Genomic DNA, 18672 nt, shown 5'->3' with positions numbered 1-18672 from the left:
AACGTCCCCACTCCTTCAACTGCATGATTTGGATTTATAGTGGGATTGGTACATTTTCTGTTTCCTCTTCCTAAACTTTACCTTTGTCTTTTTTCACAGGTCGATGAACGCCTTTCTGATAGTGTATCTGTGCATCTTGATCAGTAAAGCGGTGATCAACACTGTCCTGAAATACGCTTGGCAGTGGTCTCCAGACAGAGACGAGCCCTGGTACAACCACAGGACCGAGAACGAGCGCCAGCGCCACATGGTCTGTTCATTAACCTCTAACTTGGAAGCAGTCTTGACACCCAGTCCTAAATCTCCTTTACCTACAACTTTATAACTGTTCCTTCCTTCTTCAGGTGATCCGAGCATTCACAGACTTCCTGGCCTTCATGGTCTTGTTCAATTACATTATCCCAGTGTCTATGTACGTGACGGTGGAGATGCAGAAATTCCTGGGCTCCTATTTCATCACCTGGGATGAGGAAATGTTTGATGAAGAGCTGGGAGAGGGTGCTCAGGTCAACACCTCTGACCTGAATGAAGAGCTGGGACAGGTACATGAGCCCAAGCAGACACACACACACACACACACCACACACACACACACCACACACACACACACACACACACACACACACACACACACACACACATACAGACATTTGCATACAGTATCTGAAACAAATTTGCAGATGCACCCTTACTTTACCCTTTTTTTTCCTTTCCTCTCAGGTGGAGTATGTGTTTACTGACAAGACAGGCACCCTCACTGAGAATAACATGGAGTTTATTGAATGCTGCGTTGATGGGAATGTCTACATACCGCATGCCATCTGCAACGGCCAAATCCTCAGTGCTGCGTCCAGTATAGACATGATTGACTCCTCACCTGGAGGATACAGGAGAGTAAGTACTATGTGTGTTTGACAAAGTAAACAGGCTTCTAAATCCAGCCTGAATAGACTCTTGGCTGTACTAACTCTGCTGACAAATAGAGATGAAAACAGGAGTAAAGAAAACTCTTAACATATTTTAGTTGAAAATATGAGGAAGCCACGCTCGCAGATAAACCAACATGTCATGTTTTTTGGCAGGAGTAATTAGCTCTGACATTTATATATTACCAAATGTTTGTTTTGCTGATACACACAGTAGGAATACAGTCTGCATATCTAGTTCATGGAAACAGACATTTTCTTTGTAATCCCTAGTGCTTTGTCTTACATAGATGAAAACATCCTCTGGTACACAGAAAAGTGATGAGGCTTGCATTTTTGACAGTGGCAACAGTGATTTGTTTAGATTAAATAGAAGAAAAAGTGTGTTGTCAGCATGAGCAGCAGAAGAAATAACCAGAGAGAGAGAGAGAAGAGCACTCCCTGCCAAAACTTAAAGTGGAGAAAACTTTAGAAGAAAGTTTTATGGATATTCTGCTTTATTGCTCTCATATTCTGGGAAATGTAGTTCAAATGAAGACTAAATTGCACCAAACATTTCAATAAAATGATCTAAAGAATAAGAAAATAAAGTTGGGAAAGTCTTTTATATTTAATTTCAATTGCACTTTTGATTGAACAGTTGCATTTGTAAAAAAAAAATGGTACAATGTATGATTGTGTGTCCGTAGGAACACGAGGATCTGTTTTTCCGGGCGCTGTGTCTGTGTCACACAGTGCAGGTGAAGGAGGAGGAGACGGTGGATGGGATCAAGAGGGGCATCCACCAGGGCAGGCCCACCTCCTTCTACATCTCCTCCTCTCCAGATGAGGTTGCTTTGGTGGAGGGAATGAAAAGGTTAACACTCTAAAACACACAATTTGCTAAATTACTTTGCAGTCCTTATAATAGGACTTTGTCTCTTGGCTCGGACCTCTGCAAGTTCAGACGTTCAGCTTCAATTTGAGGATGAATGGTGCAAGAACTGTAGCTCTTTATATTCATAGTCCCCCAGTGGACACACACACACACACACACACACACACACACACACACACACACACACACACACACACACATACACACACACACCCACACACACACTACCAAAAACGTGTCTTCCATGGTGAAAATCTGCCATGCCCATTATGCAGCATGCTTGTTTTGGGGGCTTGTGTCTTGATTTAGTGCATAATTACATTCAGATTGAGGACAGGATACTAACTTAGCCAGGCAAGAAGATGCTACTGCTTGACCAGGAAAGACTTGATAACTTTTTCTGTATGTAACTGGACTTCCTGGATCATATACACCCAAAGCAACATGCCCACACCAACACAGACCCTTGATTTGTTTTTAACACAGTGCTATATTTGGTCTGCACGTGGCCTTAGACACATGTAAGGCACATGGTCCAACATGCCAAGTCAGAGTTTGTTGCTGTAACATATTGCTTTCACAGATGTGATGTACTGTAGTAAGTGTCTGTGCTCAGGTTACGCTAAATGCGTCAGAACTGTGTGATACAAGTGAGTAATACCGCTTAGTGTGTGTGTTGTGTGTTGTGTGTGTGTGTGTGTGGTGTGTGTGTGTGTGTGTGTGTGTGGGTGTGTGTGTTAGTTTGTGTTGTGATGGTAGTATATATATATAATATATATATATATATATATATAAAATATATATATAATTTTTTTTAAAGATTTTTTGGGCTTTTAAGGCCTTTATTTAACAGGACAGCCAAAGACATAAAAGGGGAGAGAGAGAGGGGGAATACCATGAGGCAAAGGGCTTGGTTGGAGTCGAACACAGGCCTGCTGCGTCGAGGAGTAAACCTCCACATATGGCGCCCGCTCTACCAACTGAGCTGTCTGGGCACCCCTTAGTGTGTATATTGATACTTGAATGAATCCTTTCTCTCTTTTTCTCTCTTTTTTCCTTCACTCCTGTTGCCAGGCTGGGTTACACCTATCTGAGATTAAAAGACAACTACATGGAGATCCTCAACAAAGACGATGACATTGAAAGGTTGGTCTGTTAAAGGTCTGTTGTGGTTACACCACAGGAGATCAAATAGGAGTAATTTGGTTGATGGGGTTGAGGTCATACATCAGCTGCCTGGAGATAAAGGGCTCTCGGATTGTGTTATGTTCAACAGAGGTTACAAACAAACTACAACCACAAAAGAGTTGGCAGAGCGTTGTTTTTAGAAACTGCTCAATCAGATCCAAATGTCCAACTGATCTGGAAGAATGAAAGGCGGCAATGTTCCATTAGAGAGTGGTTTTGTAGAAAGGGTCTAATGTTTTGATCTATAGGAATGTGCTCATGTACCCAGCCTCTCACTCCATCACTCTCTGCAGTGGCCTGTCAATAGTGAGCTATTTTAAGGAAGCAGGGGAGCTGGAGAGGGGAGGGGGGTGCATCCAGCAGACTTTGCAGAGAATGGAAAGGAAAGAGGTTCTATTCTCACATTTGCTGTTTTTCACCATTTCATGGAATTTCAATCTTTTGGCCCTCGCACAAACTACTAGATTAAAATGCACTTAATGCAAATGTCAAACTTCAGTCTGAGATATTTAGTCTGTATTGTGGTTCACTTCATTTGAATTACACTTTGCATATTAGAAGGTTTAACAATCATCTTCAATTTCCAAAAGTAGAAACCGAAAGCTGGTCATTCAGTTAGCTTCATACAAGTGACTATCAAATGTTATTTTACTTCAGATGATTAATGTTGTCTCTTGAAGTCACTATTTGCCTTGAAAATATCATCAAACCCTGCAATACCTTTTTCACTTTGCCATTTTTTTTATCTTATCAGCATAAGAATCAACAAAACATAGTGTGGGTACTTACCAAATATGTAGGACCTGTTAAAAAAAAGCCTCAATCCACATAAAGAAATGACAATGAGCAAGGAGAACTGATCTGGTCTGAGGTGGACATATTTTATATCTATTTGTAAGACTTTAGGAAAACCCACTAAAGAAGATCAATGAAAATGAAAACAGAAATTAGAAAGTTCACCAAAAAAACAACAACCTTATGTCTCTCCTGCAGGTTTGAGCTGCTCCATGTACTAAACTTTGACTCTGTCAGGAGGAGAATGAGTGTCATAGTCAAGTCAAGCTCAGGTAAGATGTGCTCAATGCTATGTTCATACATTTTATAAATCCATGATCAGACACTAGATTGTTGCAGTTTGTTTAAAATGGTTTTTTGTTCGTGTTTTTTGGGATCTCAGGCGAGTACCTGCTGTTTTGTAAGGGGGCAGACTCGTCCATTTTTCCTCGGGTAGTATCTGGGAAGGTGGAGCAAGTTAAAGCCCGGGTGGAACAGAATGCTATAGTAAGTGTGCAGTTTGGCTAGTATGAATATATAATGGGATTGATGGTACGTTGTTTCAGGAAACTTTTGAAATAAATACCATTTAGAGAAATTCATGTTTCTTTAAGTGATGACCCTCCATCACTTTCTTCTTCACTGTTAATGTAGGAGGGGCTGCGTACTCTGTGTGTTGCTTATCGAAGGCTGTCAGAGTGCGAATACCAAGAGGCGTGTCATCACCTGAACGAAGCCAAGCTGGCCCTGCAGGACAGGGAGCAGAGGCTGGCGCAGGCCTATGACATCATTGAGAAGGACTTTGTGCTTCTGGGTGCTACGGCAGTGGAGGACAGGTTGGTCGCCATGAAGAGAGAGAGAAAGTGAGAGAGCGAGAGAGAGAACGAGAGAGAGAGAGAGAGAGAGAGATTTTTAAAAAGTGCAGCAGCGGGGACACAGAGGGGAAGATTAATGAGTCATGAAGCTGTCTTCAAAGTATTGTAATGACTCAAAAAAGGCCAAAGAGATTCAGTGTGCTCTGATAGGTGACTCACTACTGTTACTGCTGCCTTTTTGTTTCCTTTTTTTCCGTTTTAGTTTCTCCTTTCTTAAAATATGAGATGTTTAAGCTCTTACAAAGTAGGCTTTGGTATAGTTTTCCTAAACCGATTGATCAGCTGCCTGACACTTTGACTAACTGCTGATGGGCAGGGACAGGGGTGGTCACGCATTGATAAGTTATCACCAGTTGGTAATTGATTGATTGGTGTTTTGATGGATGCTTTAACCTACCCCGCTGGAGGCTGAAACACTTATCGACTTATCGATGCGCAGGCTCCAGGAGAAAGCTGCAGACACCATTGAGTCACTGCACAAGGCTGGGATGAAAGTCTGGGTCCTGACAGGGGACAAGATGGAGACGGCAGCGGCTACCTGCTATGCCAGCAAGCTGTTCCGTCGCAGCACCCAAATCCTGGAGCTGACCAAGAAACGCACAGAAGAGCAGAGTCTGCATGATGTTCTGTTTGAACTAAACAGGACGGTTCTCAGACAACGCTCTATTTCTGGGTATGACAGACCGCGGGGTCTTTAAAATTCTTAAAAAGTCTAAAATTTCTAAATCTAAATTTTAGGCCTTAAAAAGTCTTTTATTCGCTGAAGTATTGTATTGTGTTCGAGGTCTTAAATAATTTTAAACAGGTCTTAATTTTCCTACATCCATGCAACGCTACCTCATTATGCTCATTTTTTTTAATTCTGTGGTGTTGTAGTTCTTTCTTTCACTAGTCTAAACATAATTTTGCTGACATATGAGACCAACATGTCACTTATATTGCACCCAGTCAACTTTTGTGTTATTGGTGCGGGTCTCTTTGGGACTATACCACAGACATAAAATTCATTTAGCAATACTACTTAACAATACTGAAAAAACTGAATTCAGAGCTTATTTGATGTTGAGACATAGGTCTTAAATTTCATTCATAGTGGTCTTAAAAAGGCCTAAAAAAGTCTTAAATTTGACTTGGTGAAACCTGAAGCAACCCTGATGTGAGATCACACATGTGCCGATTATTTTCTTCATTAATCAGTTGGTTCATACAACATCAGAAATTAGTAAAAAAATGCCCGTCAGAATTTCTATTGTCCGACGTGACATCGTCAAATGTCTTATTTTGTCCAACCAGCTGTTTTTCAATTTGATAAAAAGTAAGACAGTTGCAGGTTTTTTTTCATCACAACCTAAAAAAATGTACATCTGATGATTAATCTGGTTAAATCAGTAGAATATCAAGACTGTAGACGGATTTATACTTGTTGGGTGTTGATGATTCTGTGATATTTTCTCCCAGGTTGTCGGTAGACTGCCTCGACTTTGGCCTGATCATCGACGGAGCCACTCTGTCAGCAGTGCTAAAGGCCAACCAGGAGCGTGCCGGTTCGGGCAATTACAGAGAAATCTTTCTTGAGATTTGTCGCAACTGTAGCGCTGTGCTCTGCTGTCGCATGGCACCACTGCAGAAAGCACAGGTGAAAGAGCTGCACTTCACTTGACAAATATACTCCAGGCACATTCCTCAATCACAAACAGTGGTAGCGACTGAAGTTGGGTCTTTGTTTCTGCAGATTGTGAAGCTAATTAAAGCTTCTAAAGAGCACCCCATAACCCTCGCCATCGGCGATGGGGCCAACGATGTCAGCATGATCTTGGAAGCGCATGTGGGCATTGGTGAGCAGAATAAGTGGCCTATGATATATGAACGTTTCTGCTTCTTTTAGAACCCAAGTTGATTTCTAAAGCCTTCTGATATTGATATTTAAGAGTAAAACAAATCTGATGTGTGTGTGTGTGTGTGGTGTGTGTGTGTTGTGTGTGTGTGTGTTTTGTTTACACACACACATAATGTAAACAAAATATTTGGCAAGAATCCATGACATATATGTTATAATAATAATAATAATAATAATAATAATACATTATATTTAATGGCGCCCTTCATAGCACTCAAGGACACCTTACAGTTAAAACAAGCAAATATACAGTTAGGTATTGGGACAGGATGTTTACCATTTGTCAGTAAACTTTTATTATCAAAGATTTTTGAAAATTAAACCTCAAAATTGAACCTGAAGTTACATAATTATAATTAATGTGAGCAACGATGCTCCAAAGAAAAATTCCTCGTATGTGTCCTCATACCTGGCAAATAAAGCTGATCCTGATTCTGATTCTGATAACTATATGAACTGAGTACTATATGAACTATATAAAAAAAAACACAATACATTAAAAGATGGTCACAGTGGTTGGTTAAGTTCAGTTAATAAAACACATATGCACTACATTTCATTTTGTATATTTGTCAACACATACAGCGATACAAAGTATTGGTGATAATACAGTATTGGCTCATCTATGAAGTGTATATTAGTTGGGCTCTAGTCTATATTTAGAAAACCACCTTCTCGGGTTACACTCATAGCTATGTTACATTCCTCAGATTATGTGTAACCAACCTCTTCTTTTCCTGAAGGCATCATGGGTAAAGAGGGCCGACAGGCAGCAAGGAACAGTGACTATGCCATCCCGAAGTTTAAACACCTGAAGAAGATGCTACTCGTTCATGGCCACTACTATTACATCCGAATTGCTGAACTTGTTCAGTACTTCTTCTACAAGGTACCTGTACAAGACGAATGCCTCGAGCGCTTCACTGGCTCACACATTTTAATCACTTTATCTTAATTCCCAGTGAAACACTGAGTTACAAAGAACCAGATTTTGCAGCTACTCTGACAGATTACCGGATTCATGAATCCCTGGTGGAACATTCTCTCCTGGATTCATGGCTATGATGATCAGTGTGGGCGGCTTCCACAGCAAGCAGTGCCCTGCCAACTGATTCATTTTTTCCTTTTGGCAGGCCAGCTCCTTGCGGCCCACTCAATGAGCTTATAGCACACAATCTCTGCATAAACAGGAATGTGTTGATAGTAGCATTTTTAGATTCTTCAAATCTCTTCACGTGTACTTGTCACAAGCCTATCACTTTTCTGTGTGTTGTTTTTTTCTCCTTTTTTTTTCTCCAGAATGTATGCTTCATCTTCCCTCAGTTCCTGTACCAGTTCTTCTGTGGGTTCTCCCAGCAGGTGAGCAGTTTATACTGACAGTGTTGTATACATTGCAATTACATACCCTCACATTGTCATGTATTAATCTAGCTACATGTATTAATTAATGTTTTTGTAATGTTTACTTTTGAAGCTACATAATCAGGGTCACTTATAGAGACTAACCCCCCAGAGAATCATGACCCTACCCTTCCACTCAGCTCTACTGAGGATTATTACCTCTTTTTTGTTTTTTTGAGCCCAAAACTCTCATCAATGTTGTTTCCAGCTCAAGTAAACCCACTGCACCTGCCCAGAACCAAATGGCTCACAAACAAAGTTAGTAACTAGGTGATCACAAAGCAGAAAATCTAGCAGCTGAAGGACCAGATATTTTGTTGATGGAGACTAAAACAGAGATAATAGAAGATTGAATGTTGAACTTGGACTAGACCACGGTATTCCACTTCCGGGATTGCACCGTTTCCGACAGAAATTCTGCCAGATTTTTTCTCTTTTTATCCGGATATGCGTTACCTTCCCCTGTCTTTGTGTTGGAATTTTAAACTCTGGTTGATTTATGAGGACTATGGTTAACTGCTCCTCAGATCGCTGCAGGGTAAGTCCAGACAGCTAGCTAGACTATCTGTCCAATCAAAGTGTTATGTTGCACGACTAAAACAACTTTTGAACATACACATGTTCCACCAAAACAAGTTCCCTCCCGAGGTTATTTTGCAGCGGCGCCGTCATTGTGTCCGGGGCTTCGTACCGCCTAAGATGATTGTGATTGATTTAAAGACATGCCAATAGATCACAGCTCATTTTGCTTCCATCCCAGGAGGCTGTGTGGACAAAAATCACAACTGTAAATGAAAGTATTTAGGCAATTAAATGCATGTTAATGCTCATGATAAGAACTTTTCTAAGATGATAACTTCAATATTTTCAGCTTGTTCTGCTGCCCCCAAGTGGCCCAAAAATCTATTAACGTAGCTTTAAATTTTAAGGTGTCTAATGTCGTCTGTAATGTATTTTTCCCTTTGCAGCCTCTGTACGACACCGCCTATTTGACGTTGTACAACATCAGCTTCACCTCGCTCCCCATCCTCCTCTACAGCCTGGTTGAGCAGCACATCACCATGGAGACACTCAAGAGGGACCCCTCCTTGTACAGGTTGGCGCAGTAATGCTAAAAAATATATAATTTGTACCTTTCCCGTGACTTTTATGATGCAATGTTGGGTTCTTGTACTCAACTATTCTTTTATTCTGCCCGTCTTTCTTAGGGACATAGCGAAGAACTCTCTCCTCCGCTGGCCTGTCTTCCTGTATTGGACGTGCCTGGGTGTGTTTGACGCTGTTATCTTCTTCTTTGGTGCCTACTTCCTGTTTGACAACACCACCTTCACCAGCAATGGCCAGGTGAGCCTCTGTCCCTGTGTCAACAGAGGCAGGGAGATCTGTAGTGAAACAAGTACAAATAGAGCGGTTTCTGGGGTGTTTGAGGTGTCCTTTAGGGAAATTTAAAGAAAATAATGGACACAAAGTTAGTGCTTCCTCTACAAACACTCATCCATTTCCATTGGATTCTCATGAAAGACAGATTAAGTGTTACAGGATGTCATGTGTTATTTGTTATTATGGATCTGTAACAGTAAGGTTTCTGTCCCAGGCCCCCCTATAGGTCAGCAACATTGGATCTCCATTCATATCGACAACGCAATAGCATCTTTCTCTGTATTGTTAATTTGTATCATGTCAACTGTTTTTAATTGCCTTTGGTCCTGTTTTTTAAGTTGAAACATCCGGAAATTCATTTTACCTTTTGTCCTGATTCCTTTCTCTTTTCTTCCCCCTCCTTCTCTCTGCTTCCTCTCTCTCTTTATTTTGCTCCTCTTCTTCTTTTTTCTTGTTCTACTTCTTCGTCTTCCTCAGCTTATGACCACCAACACACAGATGGTAAGCCTGTCTCCCTCCCTGTCAGCTCTCTCTGTCTTTCACGCTTTTTTTAGTTCCTGTCGTACCGTTTAAGCTTTCAGTTTGACCGTTTCATCCAGTTTCATCCCTTCTCACTTCAAATCATCCATGCACTTTCATTTGAATGTGTAGTTTTCTAGTTCTCCTTTTTCCCCTAATCTCTGTAAAGCCCTGAATCCCACACAGTACCTAATCTTAACAACTCCACTGACACAGTAGAAACCTTAGATGCTCCCCCACATTATCCTTGTGTTTCGTTGTGGTAGTAAATAGAGTAATGCTAGAATGTGCTACAGTTTAAGATCCAACATCAGTTTGTTTTTCTGTGTAACATGTGTGTGCATCTGTGTGTATATTTGTATGTCCATGTATCTGTGGTAGCAGTTTTTGGGGTTGGTGGGTTTTTAATGTTACTGTTCCAGCATCCAGGGCGACAAAAAAAAAAAAAGGTTTAAAATAAAAATTCTCTTGATATTCTTATTCCTAAAGGAAAGGATTATTGATTGGGAATTCAAACAAAGATAGGTGCACTGGTACCAACAACCAGCTGTGGTTATGAAATCAATTCCATGCTTTCTTTGTCTTGATCTCTGTCTCCCTCCACAACCCCCACAGGGGCGTGTGATTGATGTAGCCGAAATAACCTTCTTCTTCCTCTCTTACCTCACAGATGTTTGGGAACTGGACCTTCGGGACTCTCGTCTTTACTGTACTGGTGTTCACCGTTACGCTCAAGGTGTGTGAGCATATGTCTTTGAAAATTAATGGGGGGGGGGGGGGGGTCCTATTGTATTGCACTTCATTTAAATGAGTTCAGTACCGCTGCATGTGTGCATTTTCTTAGTAGACAGGTTTGTGGCACACATGTTAATTAGCATGTTACCTAAATGATTGACAACACTGGCCGCTTGGTTTGCACAACAGTAAACCCTTAAGGCAAAGTCATTGACCTAATTGACTGATGTGTTTACTATGTATATATACTCTTGTTTGTTTCAGCTTGCCTTGGACACACACCACTGGACCTGGATCAATCACTTTGTCATCTGGGGGTCACTTCTTTTCTATGTTATTTTCTCTCTTCTCTGGGGAGGCATCATTTGGTATAATAAGCTTTGTTTTTTCAACCTTGTATAACGTTTTATGTTTTTTTGGAGATTTCTGAACCCCTTTTCTGTCTTTTATGTTGCTGCTCAGGCCTTTCCTGAACTACCAGAGGATGTACTACGTGTTCATGCAGATGCTGTCTAGTGGTCCGGCCTGGCTCAGCATCATCTTGCTCATAACGGTCAGCTTGCTGCCAGATGTCATCAAGAAGGTCCTCTGTAGGACCATGTGTCCTACAGCCACCGAACGTGCACAGGTAAGATATTGCCACCAGCTCCACAGTAAAACAGAAGCTTTATATTGGGTTGTTTCCAGGTTAGTTATTAGATGTTTGTCGTTTAGTGACTTCTGCTTTGCTAAAACCATTAACCAATTATTGCTTTCCTCTTTTTATGAAAATTAAAATTGTGCCTTTTAACAGCACATTTAAGTTCACAAACCTGGTATAGTAAGTAGAGCCTTCTCCTATGCTAGCTGATGCCTAATATTTTGACTGTAAGAAACCATATGAGTATGCTGCAAATCTATTCCACTCGTTAATCATCCAGGAAGACCATTAGAATCCCTAATAGCTTTGAGCAACAGCGTGATTTAGAATGACTTTCTTTTCCCCCTGGCTTAGCCTCACCTTCCCGTGAAGCAAGCTTCACCATGAATGGAAAAATGAATGAAAGGTCTGACAGATTTCTCCCTGCTGTGCTCTTTCTTCTCTTTTCTTCCCTCTCACTGCAACCTGATGGACTACCATAATTCACACCATCCTCCATCCTTCCTTTCTCCCTTTCCCTTTCATTCACCTGCCTTATCCTCCTTTTTCATTACTGCCTCCTCTGTTGTTTCCCTCCACTGCTCCTGTGACTCTGCACTCGCTCGCTCTTTCGGGGTAACTGCAGTCCAATCGCCCGTGCCTTACTGTGGAGCCATCCACCATCTTCATGCTTTCTCAGTCCTCCAGCAGAATGAGTTTCTGATTGGCCCAGAGAGACGAGAGAGGAGCAGAAACAGGAGGTGACTCTCTCTTTTAAGCCCTGATCTCTGTATGCATGGTGGCATGTCCCAGTGTACACAACTTATCACTGTCTCAGCTTCTCACTTAATGGGAAACTAACTACTAGGGTGCTATTAATAACAATAGAGTCACAATGTTCGGTTTGTAAGCCAGGTTAGAATGTTCTTCTAAACATGTTCCCCGCCATATTTGAAGTTACCATTGTATATTTCATTTGTTTTGTGTTCTGTTTTCTATTTACTGTTGAATGGTATGTTTTTTATGTATTTTATGTTATGTACCTTGTAGTGTATTTTTTAGAAATACATTTGGTATGTGTGGGACCACAGCTTTTCTAAGATTGTTTGTCAGAAACAGAAAATGCTGTTGGATATGCAGAATTTGTTCTATTATAAAACAAAATTTAATGTTTCTTTTTTATGGGGAGCTGGAAGGAATAGTTGATTAATTAATAAGCCAGTCAACCCAAAAAATAAAAAAATAAAATAAATAATAATAATAATAACAATAATAATAATAATAATAATAATAATAATAAATTATTGTTTTATTTTTAAAACAAAAATCCTCAAATCCCAACCTCTGAAGATTTGCTGTTTTTTCAGTTTTGTATTATTATAAATGGAATACTTTGGCGTTTTGGACTTTGATTGGACAAAACGTCACCTTGGGCTCTGGGAAATTAAAGGGCAATGTTTTTTATTTTCTGACATTAGACTAAACACTTAGTTGAGAAAATAAGCTTTAAAAGTTGTTATTGTCATAAATAAACCATTCCAGACCTTAGCTTTTAGATGAATGAATTTGATTTACAGAAATAATTTGCAATCCCAAAAGTGGGTTTAGCCACCACATGTTCAGACTTAGCTCTGAAATGTGCCTGTGATGATCAGATCCTATTCTGTAGCTGCATGGATGAGTGGAAGTCAACATATAATTTGCCTAGGCAACTGAGTATATCTGGACACAAGACACAAGGTGTGAACAGGTTAAATTATCTCAGCCTTTCCTTTAACGTCATCCACAGAAGGTAAGGACAGCGGGCCCTGGAGGGTTGTGTAGCTTCTGACACTGCTGGTGCTGGTGGAGGGGGAAGCAATGAGAGGAACCCACTCCACCCTGATAGGACCCGTGAGGGAGACAGTGGAGGAAAAAGCTGCTAGGACCTATGACTCCATGATGTCTCATAGCCACATCACCCCTCTCAGCAAACCCTAGAATACACACAGCTAGGGTCACCATGGTAACAGCATACAGAGGGTGTTGACTGTGGGGAGTCTGGTTCTTAATGCTTCTGCCATGATGCTTCCTGCTGCTCTGCACTGCATGGGGCATGCTGTCGTTTAATGGCTCAGGCTGTGTGGTGTGTGTGTGTGTGTGTGTGGGGGGGGGGGGGGGTTGGGTGCTATATAACTGCATCTACACAAGAAATTTCCTTGCGTCAAACCTACTCTTATGAATCACAATCTCCATTTAACTCTGCAGTGCTGGTTGCAAAGCCTGCTGTGCTTATTACTGCATGTGGAATTAACTTTATCTGAGTAGCAGCCAAATGAGACATTTTATCCTTTCTTTATTAGACTCAGGCTACTTAAAATCCATTGCCACTTGTCACGTGGGCTCCAACAAGTGGTACGCGTGTTGAAACTCCTTTTTTGGTCTTGGACTGTAGCTTAAAAGAGATGTGAAAGTAAGCTAGAGAAGCTCAAACTGAAGGTTCTGGGTGAGAGAGTTCGTACATACTTTAACATTTCCTTATTAACTGAGGTCATATTTTATTAGGCAGGGCCACTAGTCCCTAATAATCCTGCTGTTTGGTCTTATGCATCGAGCTGTCTTCGACATCTGTCCTTTGATTTGATCTGCATGGTGCAATTCTTTTGATTTCCTTTTCTACTGCTGTCTATGTTTTGGATTTTCTTGTGCTGATGTGTCCATCTCTCTGTAGGATCATGATAAGCTGTTGTGGGGTGGTGTGGCCGAGTTGACTCCAAAGTCCTCACGTCGATCCCTCAAAGACACAAGCACGGACTCCTCTCAACTCCACCTCTGTGCTGCAGAGATGCTGTCACTCTGCAGGTCTGATCCCTTTCCCCAGAAACTACTGGTCCACTTGACAGAAGGTGGAGGGGCAGACTTGTGCTCTCTCAGCCCCTACGTGCTCCGTCTCTCAGGGGCGGGATTTGCCTACTACGCTCCAGGGCCGGAGACCTCCGTGTGAACACAAACGCAGAGTCTGAAACTATTATAGGTCTGGATCTCGTGGGCTGAAACAAAAAGTACATCCAAAGATGTGCGACCAAGATCTGCGTCTCAAGGATGAAGGATTATAGAGAAAAATATGAACAAACATGTCCACACACACATCAACCCCCATGCTGAGTTCACCATGTGCATTTTCTGGGCTACACCTGAGTGAACAATCCTTTAGGTAGATATTACCCTGACACCTCATCTTCATAATTTGTTAACATCTTTTTGATTCAGTGTCCTCCCAGTCTCAGTCTCTTCAAAGTTCCCATCCAAACTCTTAATTGAAAAAGCCTAAGAACAAAAGGGGAACCATGTGCGAAGTTGTTTAATGCACTTTGGAACTGTCCTGTTTCAACATGTCAACAGTCAGGCATTTTTATAGTCCTTGTCCTCATATTTCCAGTCACTTTCTTGCCTGTTCCTCCACTTTCTTGTCATTTTTTGCTTCTTTTTTGAAAACATTTATGTACAATATGTGGTCTGGCCAAGTAAGGGGCAGCTGTCAAGCTCAGCCCTTTAGGTGTGCGTGCGTGTGCATGTGCGTGAGTGTATGCATGAATTTGCCTGTTACTGTATATATGTGACACACCTTTGCCTTACAGGTAGCCACACAGCAGCAGGCTAGGACCCAAAGGAAAAAGGTGTAATGAAAAAGGAAAAAAGGCAGAAGAGGTGTATTACAAAGCCTTACACACACACGCCCCTCAGCTGAAGGGAGGTAACGGGGAACATCTGAAGAGGGATGTGCAGTATTCTAGCCACCCTGCCTTAATTCATTGATACTGATACTTAGTGGATTGTATTTCTAGGTCAGTTTAAACATGTTTGTAGGTGGACAGGGAGGTTCAGAGGGCATATGTGTCTGGTACAGTGTGTCTATTATTCCTCTTCCTCTTTTACTTTCACGATTGTGTCAACTTTTGTTTTTCTTATCTGCCAGTGCAGCATGTCGGATCTCTGCTGCATGCTGATCTGCTCTTGTCTCAGTTCGTCCTTATCCTTCCTTCGTCTCAGACATCATTTTCATGAACCATATCTCAACACCTTTTCTTTCATTCCAACAATAAGCATACTGTTCCCACTCCTGCCTCCATGTGGCCATGAAGGGAAACAGCATAAGCAGCAGCAGCCAGAGACCTATGGAGTCTTAACTTATGGATGTCCTAATTGACCACTGTTGCATTGTGCTTGTGTGTTTGCTGCCATGCTCTATCTTATGCGAATGTTAATATAAGAATGCTAATGTTATATGTTGCGTTTATAAGTTTTTTTTTCTCTTGCATTTATCCATGAGTTTTTCTGTATTCTAAAATTATTGATGGTGATCACTGTTGATGTATGGATGTAACTTAAACTTTTGAGATATATATATATATATATATATATATATTATATATATATATGTTGTGAGAGGGACTGTTAAATTAGTCTGTAGTGAGGGGGAGGGAGTCTTGAATTGGCGATGTCACAATCAAATCAGTAGAATGTTGAACTGATTAGTTCGTCATGTTCTCCAGCTGAAGATTGAAGCTCATTATGGATGAACCTCTTTTCTGCGTTTCTAACATCTGAAGTCCTCTTTGTCCAAAGCATATCTGTCTGGTTGCACAACAAGTAACTGACTCGGGAATGTCAGATTCCGAAGCTTTTTTGTATGTTTATACAGTTTATTTTCATACACCTCACCATCTGCCAACATGTATAGATTTCATAACAGGTGTTCAGTATTTTTTTACTGGGGCACAGATGATTTATCAATTTGGTTGAAGGTCTGGATTTGTCACGTTCATTTTTCACTCAAGGCTCGCAAGTGTTTGGACTTGGGGGCTCAACATCCTGACCTCAGTAGATAAAATGAAGGGCCTTGGTGCTTGTTATGCAGTGTCCCACCTCGCTGTGCTGTTGCCATACTGTATCCAGAATTATTCTATGTCACATACCAATTCTACCACAATATTGCTATAAGGTCTATTTTACTTTAATAATGTAATGGGGAATTTGTTGGAGTCTTTCTTTAAAAATGGTTTGTTATCTAATTCCTCCACAGCTCGGTTTTTCTTACTACTTGTCATTTTTGTGTTGTCCATTGTGAATATTTCTTTTGCTACTTTTGTATCCCAGAGAGAAGACTATATTTTAAATCTGTTAGAATGTGTGGTCAAGTTTGTAACCAAAATTAGAGCAACAAATACATTATATGATTCATTAGAGATTTATCAATAGGTCTACACACTGCACTTTGTTCCACAACAGATCAGTTTTCCCCTAAAACAAGGTCTATTGTCTGTCGACTGAGGTTTATAAGTGTTCACTCTTCCTCACGTTATTTTTCTAAGAAGAATGTAGTGGGTGAGGGAAAAAAGTGACCAAATAACTTAACTAGGAATGGACTGTCCGTAGCCTCTGTCTCAAATGGGTTTATCGCACCAGCCTTCTCCTGCTGATCAGATTGTCAAACTGCTTTTTCTAAGCCCATTCCATCAGCAGAACAGGTGTTGATCCTGGCACTCCTGAGCTTGGCAAAGGTCTGAAATGTTGACTTCTGTGCTCTGAGCAGCACGCATCATATCATACCTTCAGTGCAGCACTGTTTTTATTACTAAACAGGTTTTGAGAATTTACTCGTTTTTTTATATAAAGATTTTAAAAGTTCACTTATTGACTTTTTTGCCAGTATGTAGCAAAATGAGGGCAAAGCACTGTATTGTCATTCTGCTTGTAATAAAGAAAGAGTGAAAACACTTGTACTCTGTGTTATTGTTGCATATAATTAATCTCATGTCATTTCTGTATTTTGTTTATCCATGCCTAATAACTTCTCGTCATTTCAGACCCTGTTATTCCCTGCCCGACAACATCAGTCCTCAGATAGTCTTTTACTTTTGTGGTTCACTATTCCCCAGTCCTTCCCGTTTATCAGTCATAGTATGACTGTCATACAGTAGTTTATATGCCCATAAACAGTAGTTCAGATAGTTTAATTTAGCCTAAGAGTACCACACAGATTTAGCATTGCACTGCAGGGTGAAAATATACAGTGTAGGCTATGTATAACTCGATGCAGAATTTTATAACTCGATGCAGAATCGTCTTTTTATCCATGGATGCGACTTCCTTGACAAAATTGCTCCTACATCACCCACAATGCAACTTGACCGCCGACCGTTTGCTTCGGAGGTTCAGGTGTGTTATGCTAGCAGCAGCTAATGTAGCCTCGAGGAGCAATCATCAAGCTGAGATGTGGAGCGGGTTACAGAGGTCTGGTAAGATCACTTTCTAACACCGCACATCCCCAGATATTTTGTATTTACACTTATAGTCGTATCACCCAAGGCTCCAACGACGTTGACAGTAAAAAGTCTGTATAGTTACAGCTTTTGTTTTCCACATACCTGCAAACAGACTTTATAAATCCAATCGGTGGAGTTCTCCTAACTAGACGCTTTTCCCCCGAAGACATTTGAGATGTCACGGTAGGCGGGTTGGCCACTTTCAACGCTGGAGTCAGATTCTGTTGTTTTTGGTTTGTTTGTTTGCTTGTTTGCTTGCTTGTTTGCTGGTTTTACCAATAAAATGGAGATTCAAATTTCAGGGGGCAGATTCATACGGACGTTTCTCCAATCGAAAATGAGACTGTTAATTGTGTGTAGTAGCCCATAGTTCAGCTCCATTTATGCGCTGATTCTCTCATATCATAATTTTTTTTATCAAGACAGTTCTGCTATAGGCCTATACAGTAGCCTACCGTGCAAAAGGTTTAGGCAGGTATGAAAAAATGCTGTAAATTAAGAATGCTAAGAATTGTCATCAATTAACAAAATACAGTGAATGAACAGAAGAGGAATCTAAATCAAGTCAATATTTGGTGTGACCACCCTTTGCCTTCAACACAGCATCAATTCTTCTTGGTACACTTACACAGTTTTTAAAGGAACCCGGCTGGTAGGTTGTTCCAAACATCTTGGAGAACTAACCACAGATCTTCTGTGGAGGTAGGCTTCCTCAAATCCTTCTGTCTTTTCATGTAATCCCAGACACACTCTGCCATCATTTCCAGGACTTCTTGTTCTACTCTACACTGAAGATAGTTCTTAATTCCCTTGGCTGTGTGTTTGGGGTTGCTGTCCTGTGCAGAATAAATTTGGGGCCCATCACACGCCTCCCTGATGGTATTGCATTATATATTGCATTATTCCCAATTCTCCAACTCCATTTGCAGAAATGCAGCCCCAATTTTGCAAGGAACTATTGCCTGCAGACACTCATTTTTGTGGCGCTCTCCAGCCCTTCGGCAAACAAAAACTGCCTTCTGCTACATTCATATATTTCAAATTTTGACACATCAGTCCAGTGCACCTAATGCCATTTTTCCACATCCAGGTTCCTATGTTTTTGTGCATAGTTGAGTTACTTGGACCCTTTTCCATGTCAGAGGTATGGCTTTTTGACTGCAACTCTTCCATGAA

General features: G+C 40.9%; 1 protein-coding gene across 9 annotated transcripts in view; it reads left to right on the top strand.

The window, feature by feature from the left end:
• Window positions 1-14870, top strand: part of LOC116697726 (probable phospholipid-transporting ATPase IH) — a 35112-nt gene extending 20242 nt beyond the window's left edge. For 2 of the 9 annotated variants that reach the window (XM_032529143.1, XM_032529138.1), the window contains 20 exons: window positions 100-250; window positions 345-542; window positions 721-894; window positions 1616-1782; window positions 2878-2949; window positions 3985-4058; window positions 4169-4272; window positions 4420-4601; window positions 5080-5313; window positions 6099-6276; window positions 6373-6475; window positions 7281-7426; window positions 7837-7896; window positions 8907-9034; window positions 9147-9282; window positions 9796-9819; window positions 10508-10573; window positions 10837-10940; window positions 11035-11200; window positions 13902-14870. In XM_032529143.1, coding sequence (XP_032385034.1) covers window positions 100-250; window positions 345-542; window positions 721-894; window positions 1616-1782; window positions 2878-2949; window positions 3985-4058; window positions 4169-4272; window positions 4420-4601; window positions 5080-5313; window positions 6099-6276; window positions 6373-6475; window positions 7281-7426; window positions 7837-7896; window positions 8907-9034; window positions 9147-9282; window positions 9796-9819; window positions 10508-10573; window positions 10837-10940; window positions 11035-11200; window positions 13902-14174 — 2740 coding nt within the window. In that variant the 3' untranslated portion in view covers window positions 14175-14870. Of the gene's footprint in view, window positions 1-99; window positions 251-344; window positions 543-720; window positions 895-1615; window positions 1783-2877; window positions 2950-3984; window positions 4059-4168; window positions 4273-4419; window positions 4602-5079; window positions 5314-6098; window positions 6277-6372; window positions 6476-7280; window positions 7427-7836; window positions 7897-8906; window positions 9035-9146; window positions 9283-9795; window positions 9820-10507; window positions 10574-10836; window positions 10941-11034; window positions 11201-11837; window positions 11953-12980; window positions 13197-13901 lie in introns of those variants that run through there. The other 7 variants (XM_032529140.1, XM_032529139.1, XR_004334040.1 and 4 more) reach the window with 6 other exon arrangements.
• Window positions 14871-18672: the final 3802 nt, after the last annotated feature.

Source organism: Etheostoma spectabile, chromosome 11 (assembly GCF_008692095.1).
Source record: "Etheostoma spectabile isolate EspeVRDwgs_2016 chromosome 11, UIUC_Espe_1.0, whole genome shotgun sequence".
NCBI classification, from domain to species: domain Eukaryota; kingdom Metazoa; phylum Chordata; class Actinopteri; order Perciformes; family Percidae; genus Etheostoma; species Etheostoma spectabile.
This window is presented reverse-complemented; position numbering and strand designations above follow the sequence as displayed.